The following is a 24,885-nucleotide window of genomic DNA, read 5'->3' as shown; positions in this document are numbered from 1 at the left end:
TGTGACCTCTCTAGAGGCCATATATTTCACAAGATCTTCATGAAAATTGGTCAGAATGTTCATCTTGATGATATCTAGGTCAAGTTCGAAACTGGGTCACGTGCCATCAAAAACTAGATCAGTAGGTCAAATAATAGAAAAACCTTGTGACCTCTCTAAAGGCCATATTTTTCATGGGATATTTATGAAAGTTAGTCTGAATGTTCATCTTGATGATATCTAGGTCAAATTCGAAACTGGGTTACGTGCGGTCAAAAACTAGGTCAGTAGGTCTAAAAATAGAAAAACCTTGTGACCTCTTTAGAGGCCATACTTTTGAATGGATCTTCATAAAAATTGGTCAGAATGTTCATCATGATGATATCTAGGTCAGGTTCGAAACTGGGTCACGCGCCTTCAAAAAGTAGGTCAGTAGGTCAAATAATGAAAAAACCTTGTGACCTCTCTAGAGGCCATATTTTTCATGGGATGTGTATGAAAGTTGGTCTGACTGTTCATCTTGATGATATATAGGTCAAGTTTGAAACTGGGTCAACTGCGGTCAAAAACTAGGTCAGTAGGTCTAAAATTAGAAAAATCTTTTGACCGCTCTAGAGGCCATATTTTTCAATAGATCTTCATGAAAATTGGTCTGAATGTTCACCTTGATGGTATCTAGGTCAGTTTCGAAACTGGGTCACATGCGGTCAAAAACTAGGCCAGTAGGTATAAAAATAGAAAAACCTTGTGAACTCTCTAGAGGTCATATTTTTCATGAGATCTTCATGAAAATTAGTGAGAATGTTCAACTTGATGATATCTAGGTCAAGTTCAAAACAGGGTCACGTACCTTTGAAAACTAGGCCAATAGGTCAAATAATAGAAAAACCTTGTGACCTCTCTAGAGGCCATATTTTTCAATGGATCTTCATGAAAATTGGTCAGAATTTTTATCTTGATGATATCTAGATCAAATTCAAAACTGGGTCACATGAGCTCAAAAACTAGGTCACTATGTCAAATAATAGAAAAAACGACGTCATACTCAAAACTGGGTCATGTGGGAAGAGGTGAGCGATTCAGGACCATCATGGTCCTCTTGTTTTTTTTTTAGGGGGAGGGGGTGGGGGTGGAATTACATGTAACTTGGAAACGAATCGCCGACAGACACCGGGTAAGACGAGTTAAACGGCGGCATAATGTACATGGTAGTCGGGCAAAACCCTCCCCAAAATTTAATGCAGGAGCTAGTGAGATTTCTTTCGTATAACCGATATACACCGTTGCAGGAAAGGATTAAAAAAAATGCGTTGCGAATTGTGCTAATAGTTCGTAAGTATTACTTCGCGTTAGGTATAGCCCAAATCCGTATTAATCAGATTTATGATAGTTAAATATACGACGGGTATTATAAATATATGCGATACTCGCTACATGCGGGCAGTATACGCGCAAAGTAAAACTAAATTATACATACACCAGTGAAAGAAGAAGTGAACAAACAAATGTTATTGGGTTTTCTAATTAAGATATGCAAATTCATTTTGGAGTTATTTGTTAAATAAAGTATATTATTTCGTCACACGGATATACAACACGGAAGGTATCGGAAAACTGTGATCTTACCACAAAAGAAAGTACCAGAACCGGGATATTAAAGTTGCTAAGGTATATTTTCAACTTTTTTTTGTAATAAATGTAAAGTTATCTAAATAAACATTTGCTGCATTTTCTGTAAAACTATTTCCTGATTTTCAAATGATTACATCATTTTAAAGATCTCATATGGTGGTATTGTAGAAAGTTTCAAAATTTTCAAAAGAATTTCATGCATATGCTAATGGATTTTTTCTAAAACTTCCTGGAAATTAGCATTACCATGTAAACAAATTTAAATTTTGAAAAACAACTTTTCTCATTTTCATTTGCAAGAACTTTACATAGGGAAAATATTTTTTAAAAGATACCTCAAAGGTTAAAAATACGACTTTCTACCACATCGTAAATCTTTATGTGATGAATAACGTTTATATAAACCTTACATAATAAAGCCCCAGATCCTGGAAAGTTCTGTAACGTTTAGCTAGTAGGGATTTCATTTTAAATTTACAGTTTGTCTATCTGTAAACCTTACGAAGATTACTATAATATCAAAGACTAGAAATTATTTTTCCCATTTCTATCCGCACCCGTAAAACAGAACAGATAAGAAGAGTTCCCCTATCATAAGACATATAGTAAATTGTCTACAACTCGCGTGTTATTTACATAATGTCAACATGATAATAAACAAAAAATTCGAAATGCGTTGCATATAGATATCTTAAGTTGGATATGATACACATAAACAGAAACGTTCATTGCTTCTAAGAAATTTTATGGATTTTGTTATAAAAATTTAATGCCACTTTCGAAATCAGTTCCAGGAAATAACGGAATGTACAAGGTAAGTGGGCTAGAGCTGCTTTGACAAACGGCGTGTAAATAACCATTTAAGGAGTGCGAGAATGAGCGTCGCATTAATTATTTATTAGTTTCAACAAAAGGCGCTATTGTTATTTTGTGGAATCAATTCAAATTGTCGATATTTCGATAAAGCTGAAATCTTGAAATTCAATATCATTTCTAAGAAGGGATACGTAGCGTCAAACTGACAAAAAAGCTCCTAAGAAGAATCTTCCGCCATCAGTTAGCTTATTTGTTAGAAGTTTCATCGCAACACGCTGATGCTTTTCGGGTACAACCGGTCAATAAATTCATCTTCATACAGAAACATTTAGAAACGCTACAATTAGAAACAACTCGAACGTCTTCGAGTGAAGGAGGTCGTGGGTTCGATCCCCGGCCGCGTCATACAAAAGACGTGAGAAATGGTACCATTAGCTCCCTTGCTTGGCGCTTAGTATTGAAAGGGAAACTGTCTTCTCTTCTCCCATACCCTCGTGACGATGGATAAGGTGTCGAGAATGATTATTATAAGTTTTAGAACTTGATTCACAATCGACCTGAAATAAAATAGTGTAAACTGAACTTAAAATACATTTGTAATTAAATAACGCAACTTCTACACACCAGCATTTATTCAGCTATTTATAGAAATTATCGACACTTTTACGGAATGTTGCCGCTAGAACTAAACTCTATTTGACCATCCTAGTCAAGTATTATACCGTGTTCAGACTATGTTTTTAATCCTATATTAACTTGGGTTTATTTTTTAAACTCGTTTGCGTCCACATTATATGTGGTGTAAAACGTGAATTATGTAAAGGTCAAGTGGGTTCTGTAATATAGCATTAAACTACCTCGGGAGGTGGTTTTAATACTATATTAAAAAGTAATACTACATTATTTAACAAGTGTGAACGCAAATGTGAGTTACAACTGGTTTTACAATCCAAAATCCACAGATCTTACCTTTTGGGGGAAGAATACCATGTGTTTCTCTTTTGTATCAAACAATTGATGTTGTGGCTGGCAAAAGTAATTGGGGTGTTGATGAAACAAAAACATTAAATTGCGATATGGAGTCATAGTGATGCTCAAAATGGACTATAGATGGAATGAACAGAAATTCTTAGATGAACTAAGAAGTTTAAACATTGATGACTCCTTCTTGTTTCTGTTAGCCTCCTTCTTTGTAACCTGTTTTGCTTATTGCAAAATATTTCCAACATTGCATGTATATATTTAAACCACATTTCTTTGCCTAGTGTGGATGCAAACTAGATTATATTTTGATGGGTTTTAAATGTCAAATAGCCAATTAGTGCCTGATAAAAATAAAACCGATCTGCTGGTGTGAACAAGAAAATTCTGCTTTTGGTACCGAAAATGGAAAATACAATTAATTATTTTCATATTGAAATATTCGGTGAAAAGATATTCTATAATATTTTTGTTTGGTACAAATGATGTTGAGTTTTAAAAATCGACATGTTTTACTAGATTTTCCTGTTTTTAAAAGCAGAATAAGGATAATTATTACATACTCGTTTTTATTCCCCGTTAAGTTACACTGGTACCGGAAACGTCAATATTTTTCCATTAACTGACGCCTGAATTTCATATCGGGTGCGTGACGTAATTCAGTGTGTGCTGTTGCACTATTTTTTTTTCTGTTTAGTTCAGTATTGTCAGTCCTATTCAGGCTATTGAACAAATTTATGATAGTTGCATTATATTTATACGTGTAGATCTGTATGTATTAAAAAGGTTATTATCTTTGCATCGGGAAATATGCACTCGTTCTTCAGTGGAAGAATATTGCGCACCTAAAGTCGCGCAATATTTCCACTGAAGAACGAGTGCATATTTCCCGATATAAAGCTAATAACATATAATTACTATTTATCTAAACGTTACATTTTTTTAGTTAACATTTGTCTTGAAACTTTGACTACTAGATATCATACTCTGTTTTATACTTGTCTGTGTCTGCATTTAATTCTTTAATTTTCCTATAGTATATATTTTCAAGAGAGATCTAACCATTTTATCTCTTATACTAAATGGTAACCTTTGTTGACTTTGGTCATTTTACTGGTCGCTGTTTACTTTAAAAGGGGTTTTAATCATTTTCATCATTTTAATCATGGCCTACTTTTTCACCCAAAAAATCTTCATGAAAATAATTTTTTTTAATACAGGTAATATACGGCTATACTTCAAGTTTCAGGCGGACAATTTCTGCCCTTCCTGAATAAATGTGTTTTAAAAACTTCACCTGCAAACTTATTCAGTTAATCTCTTTTCAGCATAGTTTTAAGAATATAGAGGAATAACTATCTGACACTGTAGAAACAAAATGTGATTGAAATTCTATCTAAATACACAAATTTATGTGCATATTGCTACGTTAATTCAATAACACATTGTCTTGGTCTTATATATGTCACTGCCAATTTGTAACTAGATACTTGTTATTTCTCATTTTCTTCATGCAAAGCATGTATAATTACCATCATGGAAATACAAAATAATACAGTTATTTTGTGGTGCCTATTTAAAAGTTTTCCAAAAACAATTAACTGCAGCAATAGTGTGACATAATGTTAAACGTGTGTTTATCATAGACCAGCGGTCAGGTTTACTTTTAAGTAATTATGATATTTCGATTGAACCAATATTCCACTTTCAATAGAAAAAAAATCAAACTTTTATAACAAAATAATTGCATTATACATTTAACTGGTTGGAAAATATGATCAAATAGAGACTGATTAAGTAATTATGATATTTCGATTGAACCAATATTCCACTTTCAATAGAAAAAAATCAAACTTTTATAACAAAATAATTGCATTATACATTTAACTGGTTGGAAAATATGATCAAATAGAGACTGATTAGTCGAATTTCAATATCATTTTATCTCGCTCTATTCAAAGTATTGAATAATTGGAAGAATGATTTTATCAAATTCAATAGTGAAGAGCTTTTTAACTTATGTCAATATGACTGTACGGTGGTATGTTAAGGACATGCATTTTTTTGTTAAGATTAAATCATCTCGTGAGCACGACATCTTACCTCGAGCGCATGACATCCTAGCTTGAGCACACGACATCTTAACTCAAGCTCTCGACGTCTAATCTCGTGCGCACGGCATTTTATCTCGAGCGCTCAACATCTTTTCTCGTGCGCACGACATCTTTTCTCTAGCGCTCGAGATCCTCTTTTTCGAGCGCTGTATACATCTTATCTATATATTAAAGCCCTGTGTGTGATTCCAGGTCATCAGTAAAAAGATCAAACAACATCACAGATGTCAATATCATCATTTATAGTTATTATGTCAAGTATAATCAGTTGAAAAATCAAAATAGATTATTTGAAAGTGGAAAACAGTTAACAATGTAAGACTTGAATATATGTTCACTTCTGTAGACTGGTAACAATACGGCTTAAATATTTTCACACCTGTAGACTGTGATATTTTATGGCGTGATTAGATTTTCACTCCTGTAGACTGTGATATTTTATGGCTTCATTAGATTTTCACTCCTGTAGACTATTTTTAAGTATATTTAGTTAGAAATTTATTTTAATGAACAAAAAGACCCATTACATGGAGTTTGATCCCTGTTAGAATTGTTTGCTTTTTACAGATTTTATTATTTATTATCTTAAGAAACTCAGTAATACGTCCTTTTAATATAATAAGTAATCAAAAAGTGTTTTTGTTTCAAGATAATTTCTAGGTTTCGTTTGAAAGATATTCTGATATTTCAAACAGCTGAACCTAAACACCAGTTTTTATAGCTTCCTTTTTGTTTTAGGTTTAGCGCCGTTTTTCAACAGTATTTCTTTTATCTTACGATGGGCAGTTAACCAAACCAGTGTTCCTAGATTCTGTACCAGTAGAAACAAACTGCCAACTTTCCCAAATATATACGATAGGACGAATGATTTTAGACAAAATGTCTTCAATAAAATCGTCACGGAGAACATACGCTTCGCCGGAGGATCGGACTCACGACGATCCGTAGATCTGTGTTCTCCTTACTGAGCTAAACGAGCGGGCTAGTGTATACAGCTTCCTAGTTCATTTCTTTTTTATTGATCCACCCTTCGTGCACAACCAAGATAAGTCAAGGGAGTAAAACGAAATTTGCGTATTTTTAATTAATTTCGGTTTAAAAAATAAAACAAATATAATACAAGAATTATTACATTCGTTTTATTCTTTAGGAAAGTATGTTTATTCAATCTATTTATTGGTTGGGCAACCAGGATACGAAAATCAAATTTTAAGAATACCTCCATAATTATTTTAAAATATTACATGTAATTACACAATTAAGTGTGACTGATCATCAAACAAATCCATTGCTGGATCAAAATCATAAAACCTTGGAGACTTGAATATATTTTCACTCGGTTATACTGAACTATTTTATCACCTGTTAGTAATTGGGGTGTAATTAGGGACCGCTTCAAATGAGCTAATGACCTTGTGTTTCGATATCAATAATAAAGTCTATTTAAATTTGATTAAGAATTTTTTACAGTTTCTTTGGTAAAAACTTATCGTCACAATCCTGTCATGAATTGTAATGAAGGTTAAATAATATAAAAACTGTTTATCGAACAAGTGACATTAAATTGGTGTCTTCTGGTAGAAGTTGTCCCATTCCCCAAAAATAACAAAGAATAGATAATTGTGGAGATATAAATTCAATAATGTTTTTAAATAAGTATTAAATTCCATTTATACAGTGGTATATATATAATTTAACAGTCTTTTTAACACTACCTTCGTAAAAAATCAGGCAAATGCAAATATGATATTAGTTAGGGCACAAAGATCAATTAAGATTCATTAATTGCAATGAGTTTCAATCCAGGTATAAATCACAAGGGGAAACTATTTTATTTCTATATTTGAGACAGGACACAAGAAATGATCATGTTTCAAACCAACGGATTCAAGATTAGAAATGCCAAAATTATTAGTACAAAATAATTACAGGTCCCTCACGCATCTACGGTGCCCCTAAAGTGACATGTTACACACTTTTTTTCCAATTAGGTAATGTGAGACTTTTTTTTATTTCGTTTAAACGAAATGATTATTTCATTTAAATCATTTCGTTTAAACGAAATAGTAAGTTATTTCGTTTAAACGAAATCATTTCGTTAAAACGAAATCATTTCGTTTAAACGAAATAAAAAAAAGTCTCACATTACCTAATTGGAAAAAAAGTGTGTAACATGTCACTTTAGGGGCACCGTACGCATCCCATATACGACAAAAAGTTGTTGGCGTATGGCTTATTCTTGTGTAATTTTTGTTAGTTACGTTTTAATACCTATAGATACAGATTTGAAAGCAAATACCAAACATTTTCAAACTAATTATCTCACATCAGTTGTATTGAATATAAATATGACCGTTTGATTAGGACATTAAGGGCTTTGCTTTAGCTGACAGTATCTTCTATGAGACAAAGTACTGTGCTGCAAGTATTAAATTCAGTCTTCTCAGGAATGTCAAGACAATCTTCTATGTTGTAATTTAGTATGTATAATTACGTTTTCATAAATTCATGAGAAGAACTTTAAATTGCAAAGAACGGCACATTATCTGATATTTAAATATTGTTTACTTTGCGAAAACATTGAGTAATACGGCTGAGATCAGAACATAAAACTTCCTAGACCAGACGGTAGAAAGTCATAGAAAAGCTTCTACAGCAGGATATAGAGTTCATTGGGTGCTATGTACTAGACCAGACGGTAAATAGAGCCATAGAGAAGCTTCTGAAGCAGGACCTATAGTTCACTTGGTGATATGCACTAGACCAGACGATAAACAAGCGTTTATAGCAGGACCTAGAGTGCACCAGATGGCAGATAGCGCCATAGACAAGCTTCTATAGCAGGACCTACACTAGACGGCAGATAGGATAGCGCTATAGACAAGCTTCTATTAGGCCTAGAGCTGGAAGATGAAACCCTCCCCCCTCTAGAGAGATTTTTGTAGACCCCATTACTTTTGAAGCCCTTTGTCTGTAGATCATATTTCTGAATTCTGCCATCTGGCAATCGGGTTCTCAATGAATTACAGCATGTTGTTTACGTTACCTTAACGATTACTTAAAAAACAATAAAACTGGAATGTGGTGATTTATATGGTAAAAAACAACCAAAATAATTAGCAAGTGGGTTCAGTGATATGCAGAATATGCTGTTGTCAATGTTTCTGCTTAGTTTTGTTCTCTGCATTGATCATTTCTATTTGTAATTTACGTTATCATTTGTTTTATTTACTCATATCAATTATTTCAATAGGTTTAATTGTCAGAGAATGTCAGATATGTGTAAAATGTAGTATTTTCATATACATATCATTTAAGAATTTATTGTTCAACAGTTTTAAGAACAAGTACGTTACCGTTATTTTATACGTTACCAAAATTCACGATATAATTTTCATTTTTAAGTAAATAGATTGTTTATGTTATCCTTGGAATGCTGTTTAGACGTGTATAATGGGAGTATCTCATCTAGTTTGAACAAATTTGATATAAAAATGCATATAGCACGGGACTGACATTGTAACCTACGTTACGATACGTTACTGAATGTGTATTTTAGTAACTGAAAAATAACGCTTACAACTGCTTATCTGCTTAACCAAATCAATTCACATAAATCATAATTTAGAAAGACTTAAGTTGTAGCATTAATCATTCTTCCGCTACCTTGTAAATAAGCAATTTATTATTTACTGCTATTAACAGTTCTTTTAAGTTGGGTATTTTCAGTCACCTTAGTCATAATCACAGTTTGTTTCGTATATGGTGTCACTTATATTGGTCATCTCTAGTTCTTCATAGCCAACATTAGAGTCACTCTTGTCACATGTTGCTGGTGTGTCAAGAATGATTTCAACTAGTTCTTGACGTACTATATTATCTGAACACCAGTCACTTTCTAATCCAGATGTCCATCCACTTTCATCTACTTTTGGTAGAATTGTGTAGTTCTCATGAGCATGAATCCAAATGAACAATTGATAGTTCACATGTTTTATGTGCATTTTAAGTGACAATTGGCACATTGACAATAGACTCATGTCCATTCCATATAAGTATTCAGAACTTTGCCAGTATATACTTGATCCTTTTCAAGAAGCATGTTATATATGTTTGTTGACGTTGTTGTATTCTTTGTATACATAGATTGCACAGACAATATTTTTGACGCCGCTAAAGAGGTCATGTTGTGAACATTTAAAAGGCGTCTCTTGTTGTCTGTTCCTGTATCAAATAAAACAGTATTTCGCATTTTAATATTTTTGAAGATATCACCAATTACACAAACACGTTTGTATCTGGGGATCTAACTTTTGTGTAGTGCTAGTAGTACTGATGTCTAAGCATTGCGTATCATTCTTGTGTCTGCTTCTTACTATATAGAATACAGTGGCACATAAGGTCGATCTTGAATTCCCTTAGAGTAAATAACACTTTTCCCCATTGACAAAATACAGTATTCCTTCAACTTTGGTGAATAGGAATCACATTCTCATTGTTCGAAGGTTAGATTGATCAACTGTGTTTCGTTTTCACTATTTGACATGAAAGCGTTCCAGTCACGTAGTGCTTTGGTATTCACTCCTGACGGTAAGAATTTTGGAGCAGACCCACATTTACGACATTTATATGAATTGATCAACTGAGGATTGTAAGTGTCAGTTACAAAATCGACATAAGCTGTCTTTAGTAGTTGACTCAACACAGTTTCAGGTACGTCTTAGAATGTTGCAGGGATGGTTACTAAGCTTGCAGCATTGCGTTACTGTCAAACACCAAAACAACATCATCTTTTTAGACGGCTGGTTAGCCTCCACATAGTGAAGTAGATTTGACTCGTCTGTTTTCACTTGCATTCGTTTGCAGTAGCTATAATTAACGGCCAGGGGATAGGTCTTAAAGGAAAAGAAAGTGTCAACTCTAGATCTGTGTCATTATGATAAGCAAAAAGTACCAACTATTCATAGATGTTACTTTCTGCTCTTATCTATGTTACTGTGTTTTGAGAAATGGTCACTTTCCTTTTGACTTCAGCTGTGGCAAATGTTTAAAGTTAGCTTCTCTTTATGGCGTCATAGAAAAGAAATGATTTTTCGACCAATCTTCTTTTGATAAATTCATCAAATGTCTTTTCACCTATTTCAGTTGCCTTAAGGCAGCGCCGTAGCCACACTGAGGCAAACCGAGGCAGTTGCCTCGGTTAAAATTTGAAGAGCAAAAAAAATAAAAAAAAAAAGAGTAAAAAGTAGGCCTTTAACACTGATGAAAATTTCAGTTACAAAAATTCAAAAAAATATATTAATATCATGAGCACACTGGATAACCAGCTATCCTGACGCCCGCTGGAAATGTAACCCAGCTGGAAATGTAACCCAGCTGTAAATCGGTAGGTAAAGTTTTTCATTTATTTCTATTAAAACAAAGCCAATTCTTGCAAATCAACTTGACAGTTTTGTCAAGGAATGACCATGGCTTACATTTACAATTTCTGGGCCAAATACGATCTTTACGTTTTGAGATATTCGCTAACAATTTCTTCAGTTTGAAAAAAATCGAGCAAAAATCCAAAGTTTTTGTTTATGAACAACCTGTGAAAACTTTTATCATCTGGATTAACAGATGTGTCCTTTCGGAACAACTGTATAAAGTTTCCGGGTTCTACGTTATTCCTGAAAAAGTATATTTGCCGTTAAATAGGCATGGTCGAGAAAAAAAGACTGTCGAAAACGGCCGCTAGTGCTGTCGTTGAACTCGGATGTTAACATGTATAGACTATCCATTAACTCTGATGATTTTGAATACTTTTGTATGTAAAAGTATTACTGGCAGTGATTTGACGGAAACGTAATTATTTTTTAAAATGACACTTTCATTTCAAGAGGCTTTAGGACTATATTCCTTCACAACCGGGCTGAATTTTAACCTAGTTCACGCGTTCTTGCCATTTTTACCGCCATGCGAAAGCCAACCATATATTTTTTGCAATTATACCGAAGCAATATAGTACATATTGCTATTTTGCCAACTTTTGATGATGGAGGAAAACCACTACAGTTGCCTCCGGGCTACTACAAAAGTAATTTCACCTCGGGTTTTGCAAGTGCACATGATTGCTTCTGGTCGTCAGTCCTTTGAATTTCGTTTGAAGAAGTCAGTATTATGATAATAATCTCAAATACCCGTTCTTGTTTTGATAGGTGTATAATCTTATTTGCTCATACATAATTATTTAATTGCTCCTAATGTAAATCTGCCATTTTGTTTTATTCATAAATACCTTTTCAACAAATACCAGTTTATTCGTGGGTCTAAAACTGCAAGTTGTTGATGTATAGAGGCAAACGATTGGAAACGATTGTTTCAATTTGAAATCTAAATGAGTAGAACTTTGCAAAATGTCACATGACTGTAAATCAGTTATTTCTTAACATTGGCAGCGATTTCTTCTTTGCTTGTTTACGATCTTACACAGTCAGCTATCAAATAAAACCGCATGAAAATAAAAGTTCTACTATACGACACAATATATTTGAAATTTTGTCTATGCATGTAAAGGAATTGCCAGCCTGACACAAAATACTTATTTATAGCTCTGTGTTAAAGTTTTTTTTTTTGTTATACTGACATTAGAGGTGGTCATTAATGAATGGGACTCACTAATACTTGTACCATCAGTAACACATGTTTGAAGTTTAAAAATAAATACTTCAAAATCAGTTCATGCATGTAGAATCAGAGCCCGGACAAGACACTGCGGCGGAACGGACGAACGGGACGAAGGAACAAAGCAACTTCTAGACTCTAAACCAAAAGGACAATGATAATGAAATCAACCAGAATTACTCGACATGGCAATAAGGACCATACGTAAGTATTACAAACTGTTTACTGACTGCAAGTAACACATTTTACACAAATTGAAAGATGAAAGAATCGCAAAAACACAGAGACTAAACAGATTCAAAATGTGCATAAAGAAGATACACAACGGGGCTTATCATGGTCACTGAAGGTTTTTTTTTTATTTTATACAGTTGTTTCTCGATAGCCAACTGCTGGACACCAACGACTGCCTATTTCAAATACAGCGGCCGTTTTCGACATTCTTTTTTTTCTCGACTATGTCTATTTAACGGCTAATATACTTTTCAAGAATAACGTAGAATCCGGAAACTTCACACAGGTGTACCGAAAGGACACATCTGTTACACCAGATGATAGAAGTTTTCACAGGTTGTTCATAAACAGAACAATTTGCGCAAAACTTTGGATTTTTGCTCGATTTTTCAAAACTGAAGAATATTGTTAGCGAATATCTCAAAACATAACGATCGTTTTTGGCCCGAAATTGTAAGTGTAAGCCATGGTCATTCCTTGACAAAACTGTCAAGTTGATTTACAAGAATTGGCTTCGTTTTGATAGAGAATAAATGAAACTGTTTTCCAGCTGGGTTAATTTCCAGCTGGGTTACATTTCAGCGGGCGTCAGGATAGCCGGTTATCCAGTGTGATGAGAATATAACATAATATAATCTGCCTCATGACATCTTGAGGCAAGGTGAGGCGGAAATCCTAACAGCCATATTGATAGCCTTGTCCGTGCCCCCTCCACCAAGTTGTCTGAGAAGTGAGCTACTCATCAAAGTCGAGCCCAATTATTTATTATTATCAAATTAAATCCAAAACGCACCAGAGGCCACTACTAGTATTTCATACCGAATTTTCAAAACTTTTCAGGGGAAAAAGCCCCCTGAAAATGAGGGTAGGCCCCCTCCCATACCTTAAAATTAAGACCAAAAAAGGCACCAGAGGCCACCATTTAATACCTGTAGTTCATTTTTTCCGGGGAGAGCCACCTGACCCCTAACTTGAGAGGATCCCCTACAGTACCTCAAAATTTTAGACCAAACAATGCACCATAGGCCACCATTTCGTATCTGTATTTCACTTTTCCAGGAAGAGAGCCCACTGACCACCATTAAAAATGAAGGGAAAACACCTCCAATACCTTAAAATGCACCAGACGCACCATTGTTATACCTTTATTTTAAAATGTTTTAGGGAAGACCCATTGAACCTATCACCAAACACGGACACAGTCCTCCCTCCCGTACCTACCCACCCGGGTTATAAATAATAAAAATACTAGTAAGTGAAAAATAGCATGTTGTATGTCTTTATTGATGGTTTTCTGATCTTATTGCCTTTCAGTTACAAAATGTTGAATCCCGAGCCTATATTAGAATAGGAAAAATCCCCAGTTATCCTTGTTATAAATATATTTTTTCTTAAAATATGAACGCAACTGTGAAATATAGGGCTAAAAGGACGATTTTACTATGATATAAAACAGTTTGAGAGTGCTTTAGAACGCACCAGAGACGTCCTGGGGAAAACGTCTGGGGGACATGCCCCTGGATCCCCCTAGATTGCCTCGGTTAAAATTTTTGTCTGGCTACGGCATTGTAAGGTCATAATCGACTTCTGCTTTTGCAGGAATACCAGACAACAGACAGTAAAGTTCATCTTTGTTGTGTTTTTTTCCAGCCTGGAATGGATTCATGAAGGATACTATTGCCATCATAACCTTGTTACCTGTGTATCTGTTCAAGTTATACATCTTTTCGGACTGTTTCTGTCTGCATTCTGAACTTCTGAAGTGTTGCTTCAACATATCTACATTTAATGACGTGTCAGTGAATAAATTGCACCAGTGGAAGTATGCAGCATAGTTTCTACTGAAACAAATTATGCCACCCCAGACTTTGTATGTCTGTTAATTGTCTGCTCTATAGTAATATCTACAGCATTTCACAATGCTGGTACAGAGGACCTAGATACACTAAAATTATTACACTAAAACCATTACTTTTGACATGCACATGGATCTATATTCATCAAATGTCAACAGGAAAACATAATTATTGTGGTCAAATGCAAAGAATAAAGAGCCCAGTTTGTACAGAGATGTTAAAAATCAAGAGCATTAATCTTTGTTGCTTTGATGAGCATCACTATCTACATGTATTAACCAGAATTGAGCAGTTTGGCCACTTTCACCCTTTCTGAATTGAACTGTTGATGTCTGTTGAAATACTCTTCAAAGTTAGGAGAGTTATTATTTCAAATATCTTTTCTATGCATGGACTTTCAGCCCGTTTCTGTAATATTAGGGATTTGTCTTCTTAAATGATTTCATTGTTCATTGCGGGGCTCTGTCTCTTCACATTTGTATAGAAGAAACTTCTCAAGACCTACATACTGTTGTGTGTACATTTAGGGCACGGTTGTAGTGCTTACCTGATAATACTTTATCAAGTGAACCACTAGCACAAATTCCTTATTCTGTAATATATTCTGTTACAAGTTCTGCAAGACCATTGCCCTTTGTTAATATTCCTACAGTCACAAATATAGAGCAGATTGTGTGAAACACACCCATTCTAACAATTGTGTAACCAAATGTATCTCTAGGCTGCAGAACCAATGAATATTCCTTCGTAGCTACAGCCAATGCACATGTCTCTATAGTATATTTCTGGCCAACTTTATTACTTGCATCTACCTACATTTGTAAGATATGATGTACTGTAGTATTACTATTGATTGAATAATTCAAAGGTATATATATACGAAGAATAATTGAACACTCACTCTCTGCAAATAATTTCACACATTTGTAATTTATTTATTTATTTAATTATCTATTTATTTATTTATTTATTTATTTATTTCATTTCATTTCATTTCATTTCATTTCATATTTCACTCAATGCAATTAGTTTCATTTTGCATGAAATTCAGTTTGAAGAAAATTATATACTATTGATGTAATTAGTAAATTTTGTTATATAGATTTATCTTTTGTTACATATTTATATGTTTTAAAATATATCGTACATATTTATAGAATATGTACATGTTACATATCTGAACAAAATATTTAACCATATCAAAATTATTTTTGTACTTTTTTTAAATATATTAAATTTTAAATTCTAATAGTCAACAATATATTATTTTTATCTTCTTTACTATACATTACCGCTTATATTTTCGTAATAATAAGAAATATTTTACAACTGATATATGTCAAGCTCTTATCTGTTATATCCACAACTATTTTTATAACACTTTTGACATAGAAACTTCAAATGAAATATAAAAAAAAACATAGTTATATCTTCTATTTTATTTACAATTTTTGGTAACGTACATTTGATAACGTAAAGCACAGACATATAAGTAGAACTTTTAACTACAAAAATAAATCTGTATATTCTGTTTTTATATATATTGACAAATTATGTACCTAATAAACCATTTTTGGCTAACTGTAGTGCCAGTCAGTATTTGTTTAAAAAAAATAATGGTAACGTATAAAGTAGGCTGTAACGTAAAAAGAACCCGACTCTCAGATGGCAGAATTTCTGGAATGATAGCTCTTATTATATGCTTTAAGAAAGCCATAGCGTAGAAATATCCCTAGAGGGGGTGGGGGTCTATTGTCAGCTCAAGGTCTATATAGCAGTACCTAGAGTACGACAGACGGCATACAGCGCCATAGACAAGCTTCTTTAGCAGGGCCTAGAGTGCACCAGGCGGCAGATAGCGCCATAAACAAGCGTCTACAACAGGACATAGAGTACACCAGACGGCAGATAGTGCCATAGAAAATAGTCTACAGCAGGACCTAGAGTATATAAGACGGCATATAGCGCCATAGACAAGCTTCTACAGCAGGACCTAGAGTATATAAGACGGCATATAGCGCCATAGACAAGCTTCTACAGCAGGACCTAGTGTATATAAGACGGCATATAGCGCCATAGACAAGCTTCTACAGCAGGACCTAGTGTATATAAGACGGCATATAGCGCCATAGACAAGCTTCTACAGCAGGACCTAGAGTATATAAGACGGCATATAGCGCCATAGGCAAGCTTCTACAGCAGGACCTAGAGTATATAAGACGGCATATAGCGCCATAGACAAGCTTCTACAGCAGGATCTAGAGTACACTGGGTGATATGTGTTAGATCAGACGGTAGAAAGAGCGATATAGACAAGCTTCTGTAGCAGGACCTAGAGTACGCTGGATGTATATGTTAGATCAGACAGTCGAAAGAGATGAAGCTTCTATATAGCAGAACTTAGAGTACACCAGACGGCATATCGCGCCATAGAAAAGAGTCTATGCTGGGTGTACCTCGATCGTAGATCAGACGGTAGAAAACAAGCTTCTATAGCTGGACCTAGAGTACGCTGACGATATGTCTTTGATCAGACGGTAGATAGAGCTATAGAAAAGCTTCTATAGCTGAACCTACAGTTCACTTGGTGATATATCCAAGTTCAAACGGTAAATAGAGCTATAGACAAGCTTCTATAGCCGGACCTACAATTCACTTGGAGATATATCTAAGTTCAGACGGTAAAAAGAGCTATAGAAAAGCTTCTATAGCTGGACCTACAGTTCACTTGGTGATATGTCCTAGTTCAGACGGTAGATAGAGCTATAGACAAGCTTCTATAGAAGGACCTAGACAAGCTTCTATAGAAGGACCTAGATAAGCTTCTATAGCCGGACCTAGAGTCCGCTGGGTAATATGTCCTAGATCAGACGGTAAATAGAACTATAGATAAGCTTCTATTGCAGGACCTAGAGTTCACTTGGTGATTTTCCGTGCCCACAGGCGCGGAGTATTTATGATGACTTTTTGTGAGTGCAGTGTGCAATGTATGCCGTAAATGACGAATGTATCCTTTCGATTTGCAAAATTTCAGTTTTTAACTTTTAATGCCTGATCTGGCCCATAATAATGGCATCAGAATTAACAACCAAAATGAGAGAACATTTCTCTAAAAATAAGAAGCAGGAAAGAAATCAAAGAGCAGAAAAGGAAGCAATTTGTTTCGGAGATCAGGAGCGAAATTCCTTTCGTTTTCAGTTTGATGAATGCGCGAGAAAGAAGGTTACCTTTCTTCGTGTGTAATAATTTTATTTTTTTATTCTATTGCAAATATTGTTTTATTATATTGTAGGCATTGTTATTTACCACATTTATTCATATGATAGTGGGTATAAACCCACTTTATTGTGTTATTGCTAACATTGGTATGTATGTAACTAAGTTTTTTATTACTATGTTGTGCATTTGTTAGTGATTGTTGTGTTTCGTGTTATAAGTAAGTTGTTGTTTCGACGTATTAAGAATGTAACCCACTCTGCTACTCTTTAAAGGTACAAGATTCCGTCATCTTAATGTAGGCCTGGCTGTGCACATTCCTCTTTCGATACACATTCCTCTTTCGGTAATAAACACCAAACTTGTTACACAGTACGCACGTCTGGAACAAACATCCATAAAACATTGTCTTATATTTTCAGTTTTATACATGTACTTTGATTATTTTAAGTTTAAGTATATATGTGTTTAATGTTTGCATAATTATAGCCAAACATTTCACCTGACAATAAGGCAAAAACTGGCCTTTGAACCAATGTGACTTGCATTTTAAAGTATCTTTGCTGTATTATCTTAATGTAGGTTTCTCATAGACTGACCTTCAGAAATATTAGAACAATGGCCTTTTTGAGAGGTAGCAAATTACACAACATTGACAGTTTGCCCTTTCAAAATACCAGTTGATCATCGGTATAATGACTGTATATAGTTGTAAAGGTGTTTATAGTAGTGAACTGTTTAGTCAATATTCATTGCTGCGTATTCATAAAAACAACAACAACAACACTCTCTAAGTAAATACACCACATATAACACTTGGGTTATAATTTTGTTGTCCCTTTTAAATTGTGAGTTTCACGTCCGTAAGCGGGATAAAATGATGTTTGTTGTGTTTCATTCATTAAACATCTTAATCCTTTCTCTTCGTTTAACTTGAAAGTATCATATAGAGCCAACATTCCTGATATACATTTATCAGAATAATGGTCTTGATAACATCTGAGCTAAGTTTGTCATTCCGGACGAACAACTCGTAAGTCTGGATTTAAGCACATACTCGTGTATGCAATGAATTTAATACCATATACCGAAACTTAAAGGTCAATTTCGCATTTGGGTCATGATCAGTCGATGATTAGGTTACTTAATACAAAAATAAAAATCCGACTCAAACTCCAAAGGTAATGTTTTTTCTCCAAACATTCATGAAACCCCATCAGACTGTCCTACAACAAAGACACCGGTATCGTTATATCATCTCCTGTTCTATCAGTACTACGTAAACTGTTTTGTTGGCGCTGAGTTACCTTTTGTTGCATCTTGCAGCAACTTTCGTACTAATATGTCCTAGAGAGGACGGCACATAGCGCAATGAACAAGCTTCTGTAGTAGGACCCAGAGTACACTGGGTGATATGTCTTAGATCAGACGGTAAATAGAGCTATAGACAAGCTTCTATAGAAGGACCTAGACAAGCTTCTATAGAAGGACCTAGACAAGCTTCTATAGCAGGATCTAGAGAACGTTCGGTGATATGTCCTAGACCTGACGGTAGGTAGAGCCAAAGACGAGCTTCTGTAGCAGGACTTAGAGTACGCTGGGTGATTTGTCTGAAATCAGACGGTAGAAAGAGCGATATAGACAAGCTACTAGAGTAGGACCTGGAGTACGCTGGATGATATGTCCTAGACCAGATGGGAGATAGAGCCAAAGACAAACTTCTGTAGCAGGACTTAGAGTACTCTGGGTGATATGTCTTAGATCAGACGGTAGATATAGCTATAGACAAGCTTCTTATAGCAAGACATAGAGTTCACTGGGTGCAAACAAGACGGCAGATAGCGCCAAAGACAAACCTGGCTAGAGTACGCCTGGTGCATGTCCTAGATCAGACGATAGATGCTTCTTTAGCAGGACCTAGAGCTCAGTGGGTACGCTGGGTGCTATGTCCTAGACTAGAAGTATAAAAAGCGACACAGGCGAGGTTCTATAGCAGAACCAAGAGTACGCTGGGTGATATGTCCTTGACTAGACGGGAGGTAGGACAACATAGTCAATCTTCTGTAGTAGAACCTAGAGTAATCCGGGTGATTTGTCCTAGACCAGACGGGAGATAGAGCCATAGACAAGTTTCTATTGCAGGACCTTGAGTACGTTGGGTGATAAATCAGACATAGACAGGCTTCTGTAGCAGGACTTAGATTATACTGGGTGCTGGGTCCTGGACCAGACGGGTGATAGAGCCAAAGGCAAGCTTCTATAGCAGCACATAGAGTATGCTGGGTGATATGTCCTAGATCAGACGGTAGAAAGAATGATATAGACAAGCTTCTGTAGCAGGTCTTAGATTACGCTTGCTGCTATGTCTTTGATAAAACGGTAGGTAGCGCCATAGATAAGCTTCTAAAGGAAGACCTTAAGTGCACTCGGTGTTATGTTCTAGACCAGACGGTAGATAGCGCCAAAGACAAACTTCTCTAATAGAACTAAGAGTACACTCGGTGGTATATCTTAGATCAGACCGTAGATAGAGCGATATACAATGTAGTCAAGCCTCTGTAACAGGAGCTAGAGTACGCTGGGTGATATGTCCTAGACATGACGGCAGATAGCGCCATTGACAAGATTTTAATGCAGGACCTAAAACACACTGGTTGATATAACTTAGATCAGACGGTAGGTAAAGCCATAGACAAGCTTCTATAGCAGGAACTAGAGTACGGTTGGTGCTATGTCCTAGAGCAGACGGTAAATAGGGCCTTAAACAAGGCTTACGCTCTTTATTTATTCCACACTGTCTCTCGAGTCAAGAAAACTCCGTCTTACATAAGCAGGCATTTAAGATCCTTACATACACAGGATCCTGCAGAAAAAGTATGTCTGTAGCTCATTGTACCGTCTAACTGTAGCCACATTACCCAGTGTACACAAGACACTGATACAGAAATATGTCTATAGCTCCTTGTAACATCCAATTACAGTAGTCTGACCGTGTGTACACAGGATCTTTAACAGAAACGTGTAGTTTCCGTTGAATCATGCTGTTTCATATATTTTTGCTTTATCTTACCCGCGCGGCTAAGTGTAAATTAGACTTAGAACAAGTTTGAGGACACGCCTCAAAAATTAGGCAACAGTAGATTATCACTTAAAATTGAGCATACTAATTAATGTAAAATGCTGTAAAACTCTGATATTTTCCTAAGGAAGAAAATTCCCTTGTGAAACAGGCTTTAGTAAACAAATACTAGTCACAGGGTGAGAAATATATGCAGCCAGACCGGGACTTGAGCCCGGGGCCTCGGAAAACCGTTCCGGTGCTCTGACGACTGAGCTACCCGGCTGCCTACACACTTTCTCCGTCCTATACCGTGACATAGTTGTTTTTCGTTCATGTCTTTGCTGCAGTCAGAATATCGATCACACTAAGTCTGATTTCTGCATTTTTGGTTCTGGTGTGTTGACGCGTTTGAAGGGCTCCGACACACCAACAACCAAACTTTTTTCACATTTGCATAATAATTTGTCGTTCTGGTACATTGGCATGTTTAACCTCTTTAAACACACTAGAACGCCGGAACAAAATGACAGAAATGAGCCACCATAGGTTTTATAATTTATGTTGTATTTTAGCACTTCAAACGCTCGCTTTAAGACCGAGACATGACCTAATTGACCTAAGGTCCTGCTGCAAAAGTGTGTCTAGTTTCACACAACAGATCCTGCTTAAGTGAAGGATGACATCTGTATATCTAATTTCTTTGAAATCAGAATAGAAGGATACAACACTGAAAGGTGGTTTATATTTTTTTTGCAGTTACAGAACAACTTGAATTTCTGATGTCCAGCTCACAGTTTGTGTTGTGGTCATGGATACACTTGCTATTTTGTGTATCCATGGTAACGAGTTGGTATGGTGAAGCTTACTACAACGACAGATATGGTGGACAAGGAATCGCTTATGATTCGGGTATTCGAAAATTATAAACTTTATAACATTTAAGATATTTAATGACAGCTTGAAACATAAAATACATAGTAATTGCAAACAAATCATGTATCACAGACATAGGGAAGCCTACAGATACAGTGTTCATCATAGCTTTTGGGTATTTAGATTTTGATATTACAAATATAAACGATGCTCGTATAATATCAATCCTATCAAGTATATAAGGTATAGAAATTATGCTATAATAGAAGGAACGAAAAGACACATTGATCGATGTCTTTTCTTCTAATCATGTTCTAATCGTTAAATACATCCGTGCCAAGTATCAATAGAGTTTTGCCATCCAGAGCTTTATAATGCTTGGACAAACGGACAAAGTCAAAACGAGAGCTTCCCCGCTAGAAATCTAAGAACTAAATGTGCATAATTTAAACATAAAAATTGGAAAGTTTGGTGGTATAATAAAGAGAATATGTCATTGAAACACACGAAGTTGCCAAATTTCTTGAATGAACCTGAAATGTGAATATGTGGTTTTATGTCACCAAAAATGTGAAATCAAACACATATGACACCCTCCCCCACTCTCCCGGTTACACCGGACTGTGTTTTGAATATTTTCGGCTTTGACTTCTTACTTCTTGTTTGCATTTTCATAAGTTATATTTGGCTAGCTTCTCAGGCGGTACCAAATTGGTGTAAAACTTAGTTATACTTAAGTGAACCATAAATATTTTATTTGAGTTGTCTCTATTTCATTGTTTACCTTCAAGCTCATCTTGTGTAAGCCTTTATCGCTATTTCTATTTCCACCAAATTAGTTCTATTTGGACCAAAAACAGACAACTCGTTTCAACAAACGTTTTGTTTCACAAACCTTCAGACTGCACACAACATTTTTATCGACCATAGCGTGTTGTTTCCTAGGTGAATTCCGCCTGTTTTCATTTTACTATTTCACGAGATGTGGTCACAAGAGCTATTCAGAATTATAAACCGGTGATAATCTTATATCGATAATTGGAATAGATTTTTTTAAAAGATTCACTTCCAAAATGTTGAAAGTAAGGTTCTGACTGGCGGAAAGGTCTTCAGGGTTGTCCCCAGTTCCTAGGCGTAGCTTGTTAACAGTAGATGGTATTAATCAGATTGTGTTTACAGTTGACCGGACATACGGATTATGGTCAGACGAGGGAGGTCTACACAGTAACTACCTTTTAAACAATGGCTATTGGTCAGGAGAAGATTGCTCGGGATGTACGTGCAATGATGCTGCCGGAGTTATCACTTCGTGTACGGGATCAACTGTGTATGTACCATTTACTTTCTTGTTTATACTGCCTAGATATTTTAAATGAAAAATAACGGCATAGAACTGACTGACAAAAAACAAAAATCAGATGTTTACCTAGATATTTGATTCTTCACGTAAAAATTCGTTTTTTTAATAAATTATCGGAAGCTCGCGCTTAAATAGTCCGCACAAAGTATCGCCCTTACAATGTATTAGCTTCACCCTTACAGAAAATTAGCTTTACTGCTACAAAACATTAGTTTCATCGTGACAGAACATAAGCTTTACTGTAACGATGCACTGGCTTCACATTTATGGAACATTTGCTTGATTGTTACCATACATGTGCTCCCAATGCGGGAGGGTCAAATTCCCGCTAGTTTCACCTTGCCTCCCAAACCATAATTCTCCCGCTTTCAAAAAAATAAATCCTCGCGGCACTATTTTTATGACTGGGTTGATAATTACTGAGGACTGCCAAACATGTTTACACAGTAATTACATACTTCTTCCATTGTTAGAAAGGGGTCTATATTTTTCCGAAAGACCACTTTGAACAAAAGAAGCCTCTTGCAGAGATCTAGCTGTTCTGATCCAGACCTGAGCATGTGAAAAAAAGTGATGAAATAGCATATTAAGTGATTTTATCATGACTGATCATGTGATTACCCAATAAAAGTCAATGGTGGAAAAACGGACTGAAAGTAAAACGTGAATAATTTCATCAACCTTTCTTGTTGGTAATGCACTTTACATGTATACGTGGTTAAAATTAGAAAAAAGTCCTAGTTTCCACATAAAGCCGTAAAAGATTAGAGGAAATATTTGTATGTGAAATCAAAATAATAAGTGGAGAAAAAGAATAACGGCTCTACCACTGGGGCAGACAAAAATGTTTTACAATTCACCATTATTCAGCATATTCCACTCAAAACATTATTTTCATTTGAATAAATCTGGAAACTTGAATATTATCAAGTCCACCCTTCCTATAGTTTTCTAGTTATACTCCGGACCATAGTAAAATTTTATCAAGTTTCTTCATGAACGCTTACAGTAAAAGGTTTTTATTTTAAAACAGATTTGGCAATGTCTTTTGGTGTTTTGTGACCAAACTTTGCATAATTTGCTCTACAAAAATGAAAGTATTTTTAGCCCGGCTATTCAAAGAATAGTCTAGCTATTCTACTCACCCTTTCGTCGGCGTCGGCGTCACACCTTAGTTAAAGTTTTTCATGTTAAAGTTTTGCATGCAAGTATATGGCTCTTACCGTAACTTACATGCAAGTTACTATCCACAAAATAATGCAGATATTTGATTAAAACTTCACATGTGTCTTTGGGGTTATGAAAATAGGTGATAGCATCAAGTCCCATAACTTTGACATGCATATTGGCCAAATTTTGCCCCTTTTTAGACTTAGAAAATTATGGTTAAAGTTTTGCCTGCAGGCACGTACATTTGGCTTTCATTTGAAAGCATATAGCTTTGCAACTTATTTTTTCTTTTATTTATGTCAATTACCAACCTCATTGGGTCAAATCCCATAGCTCTGACATGTGTAATGAACAAATTATGCCCCCTTTTGAATTTAGAAAATTCTGGTTAAGTTTAGCGTGCAAGTAACTATCTGCAAAACAAATGCAGATATTCAATTGAAACTTCATATGTGTCTTCGGAGGGTTAAAACTAGTTAACTGCGTCAAGTCCTATAACTCTTACGTGCAATTTGGCCAAACTATGTCCCCTTTTGAACTTAAAACTTCTGGTTACAGTTTTGCATGCAAGTAACTATCTCCAAAATGTAATGCAGATACTGGATTGAAAATTTATATATATTTTAACATTCTTTATATTTGTCTTCAAATGCCTGCATTTACATATTTAGTAGAAAAGCAGTAAATGAAGTGAAAATCCAGTGACAATGCAGTTAAACTGAGCCGAAACGTGTAGATGAGTAGATGAGCTACATGTAAGAAGTAATGATGCCACAAAAAAACTGCAAAAAAAACCCTACAGGATCAGTTTTACGCAGTTAAATGACGTCATAAAATACTGCAAAATTACTATACTTCTTGTTTCAACCATTTAAATGACATCACTAAAACTGCAGAATAACTGTTAAACATTTAAAATATTTGAAATTT

General features: G+C 35.2%; 1 protein-coding gene across 2 annotated transcripts in view; it reads left to right on the top strand.

The window, feature by feature from the left end:
* Positions 1 to 1,407: 1,407 nt before the first annotated feature.
* The window catches only part of LOC123536980 (leucine-rich repeat-containing protein 15-like), an 81,535-nt gene continuing 58,057 nt past the window's right edge, over positions 1,408 to 24,885 (top strand). Inside the window, exons 1-3 of one of the 2 annotated variants that reach the window (XM_045320507.2) lie at positions 1,408 to 1,647; positions 21,309 to 21,461; positions 22,605 to 22,752. In XM_045320507.2, coding sequence (XP_045176442.2) covers positions 21,332 to 21,461; positions 22,605 to 22,752 — 278 coding nt within the window. In that variant the 5' untranslated portion in view covers positions 1,408 to 1,647; positions 21,309 to 21,331. Of the gene's footprint in view, positions 1,648 to 2,317; positions 2,426 to 21,308; positions 21,462 to 22,604; positions 22,753 to 24,885 lie in introns of those variants that run through there. The other variant, XM_053529221.1, reaches the window with a different exon arrangement.

The sequence above is a fragment of the Mercenaria mercenaria genome, chromosome 17 (genome assembly GCF_021730395.1).
Source record: "Mercenaria mercenaria strain notata chromosome 17, MADL_Memer_1, whole genome shotgun sequence".
In the NCBI taxonomy this organism is placed as follows: domain Eukaryota; kingdom Metazoa; phylum Mollusca; class Bivalvia; order Venerida; family Veneridae; genus Mercenaria; species Mercenaria mercenaria.
The sequence above is the reverse complement of the archived record's forward strand: the minus strand, read 5'-3'. Positions and strand labels throughout refer to the sequence as shown.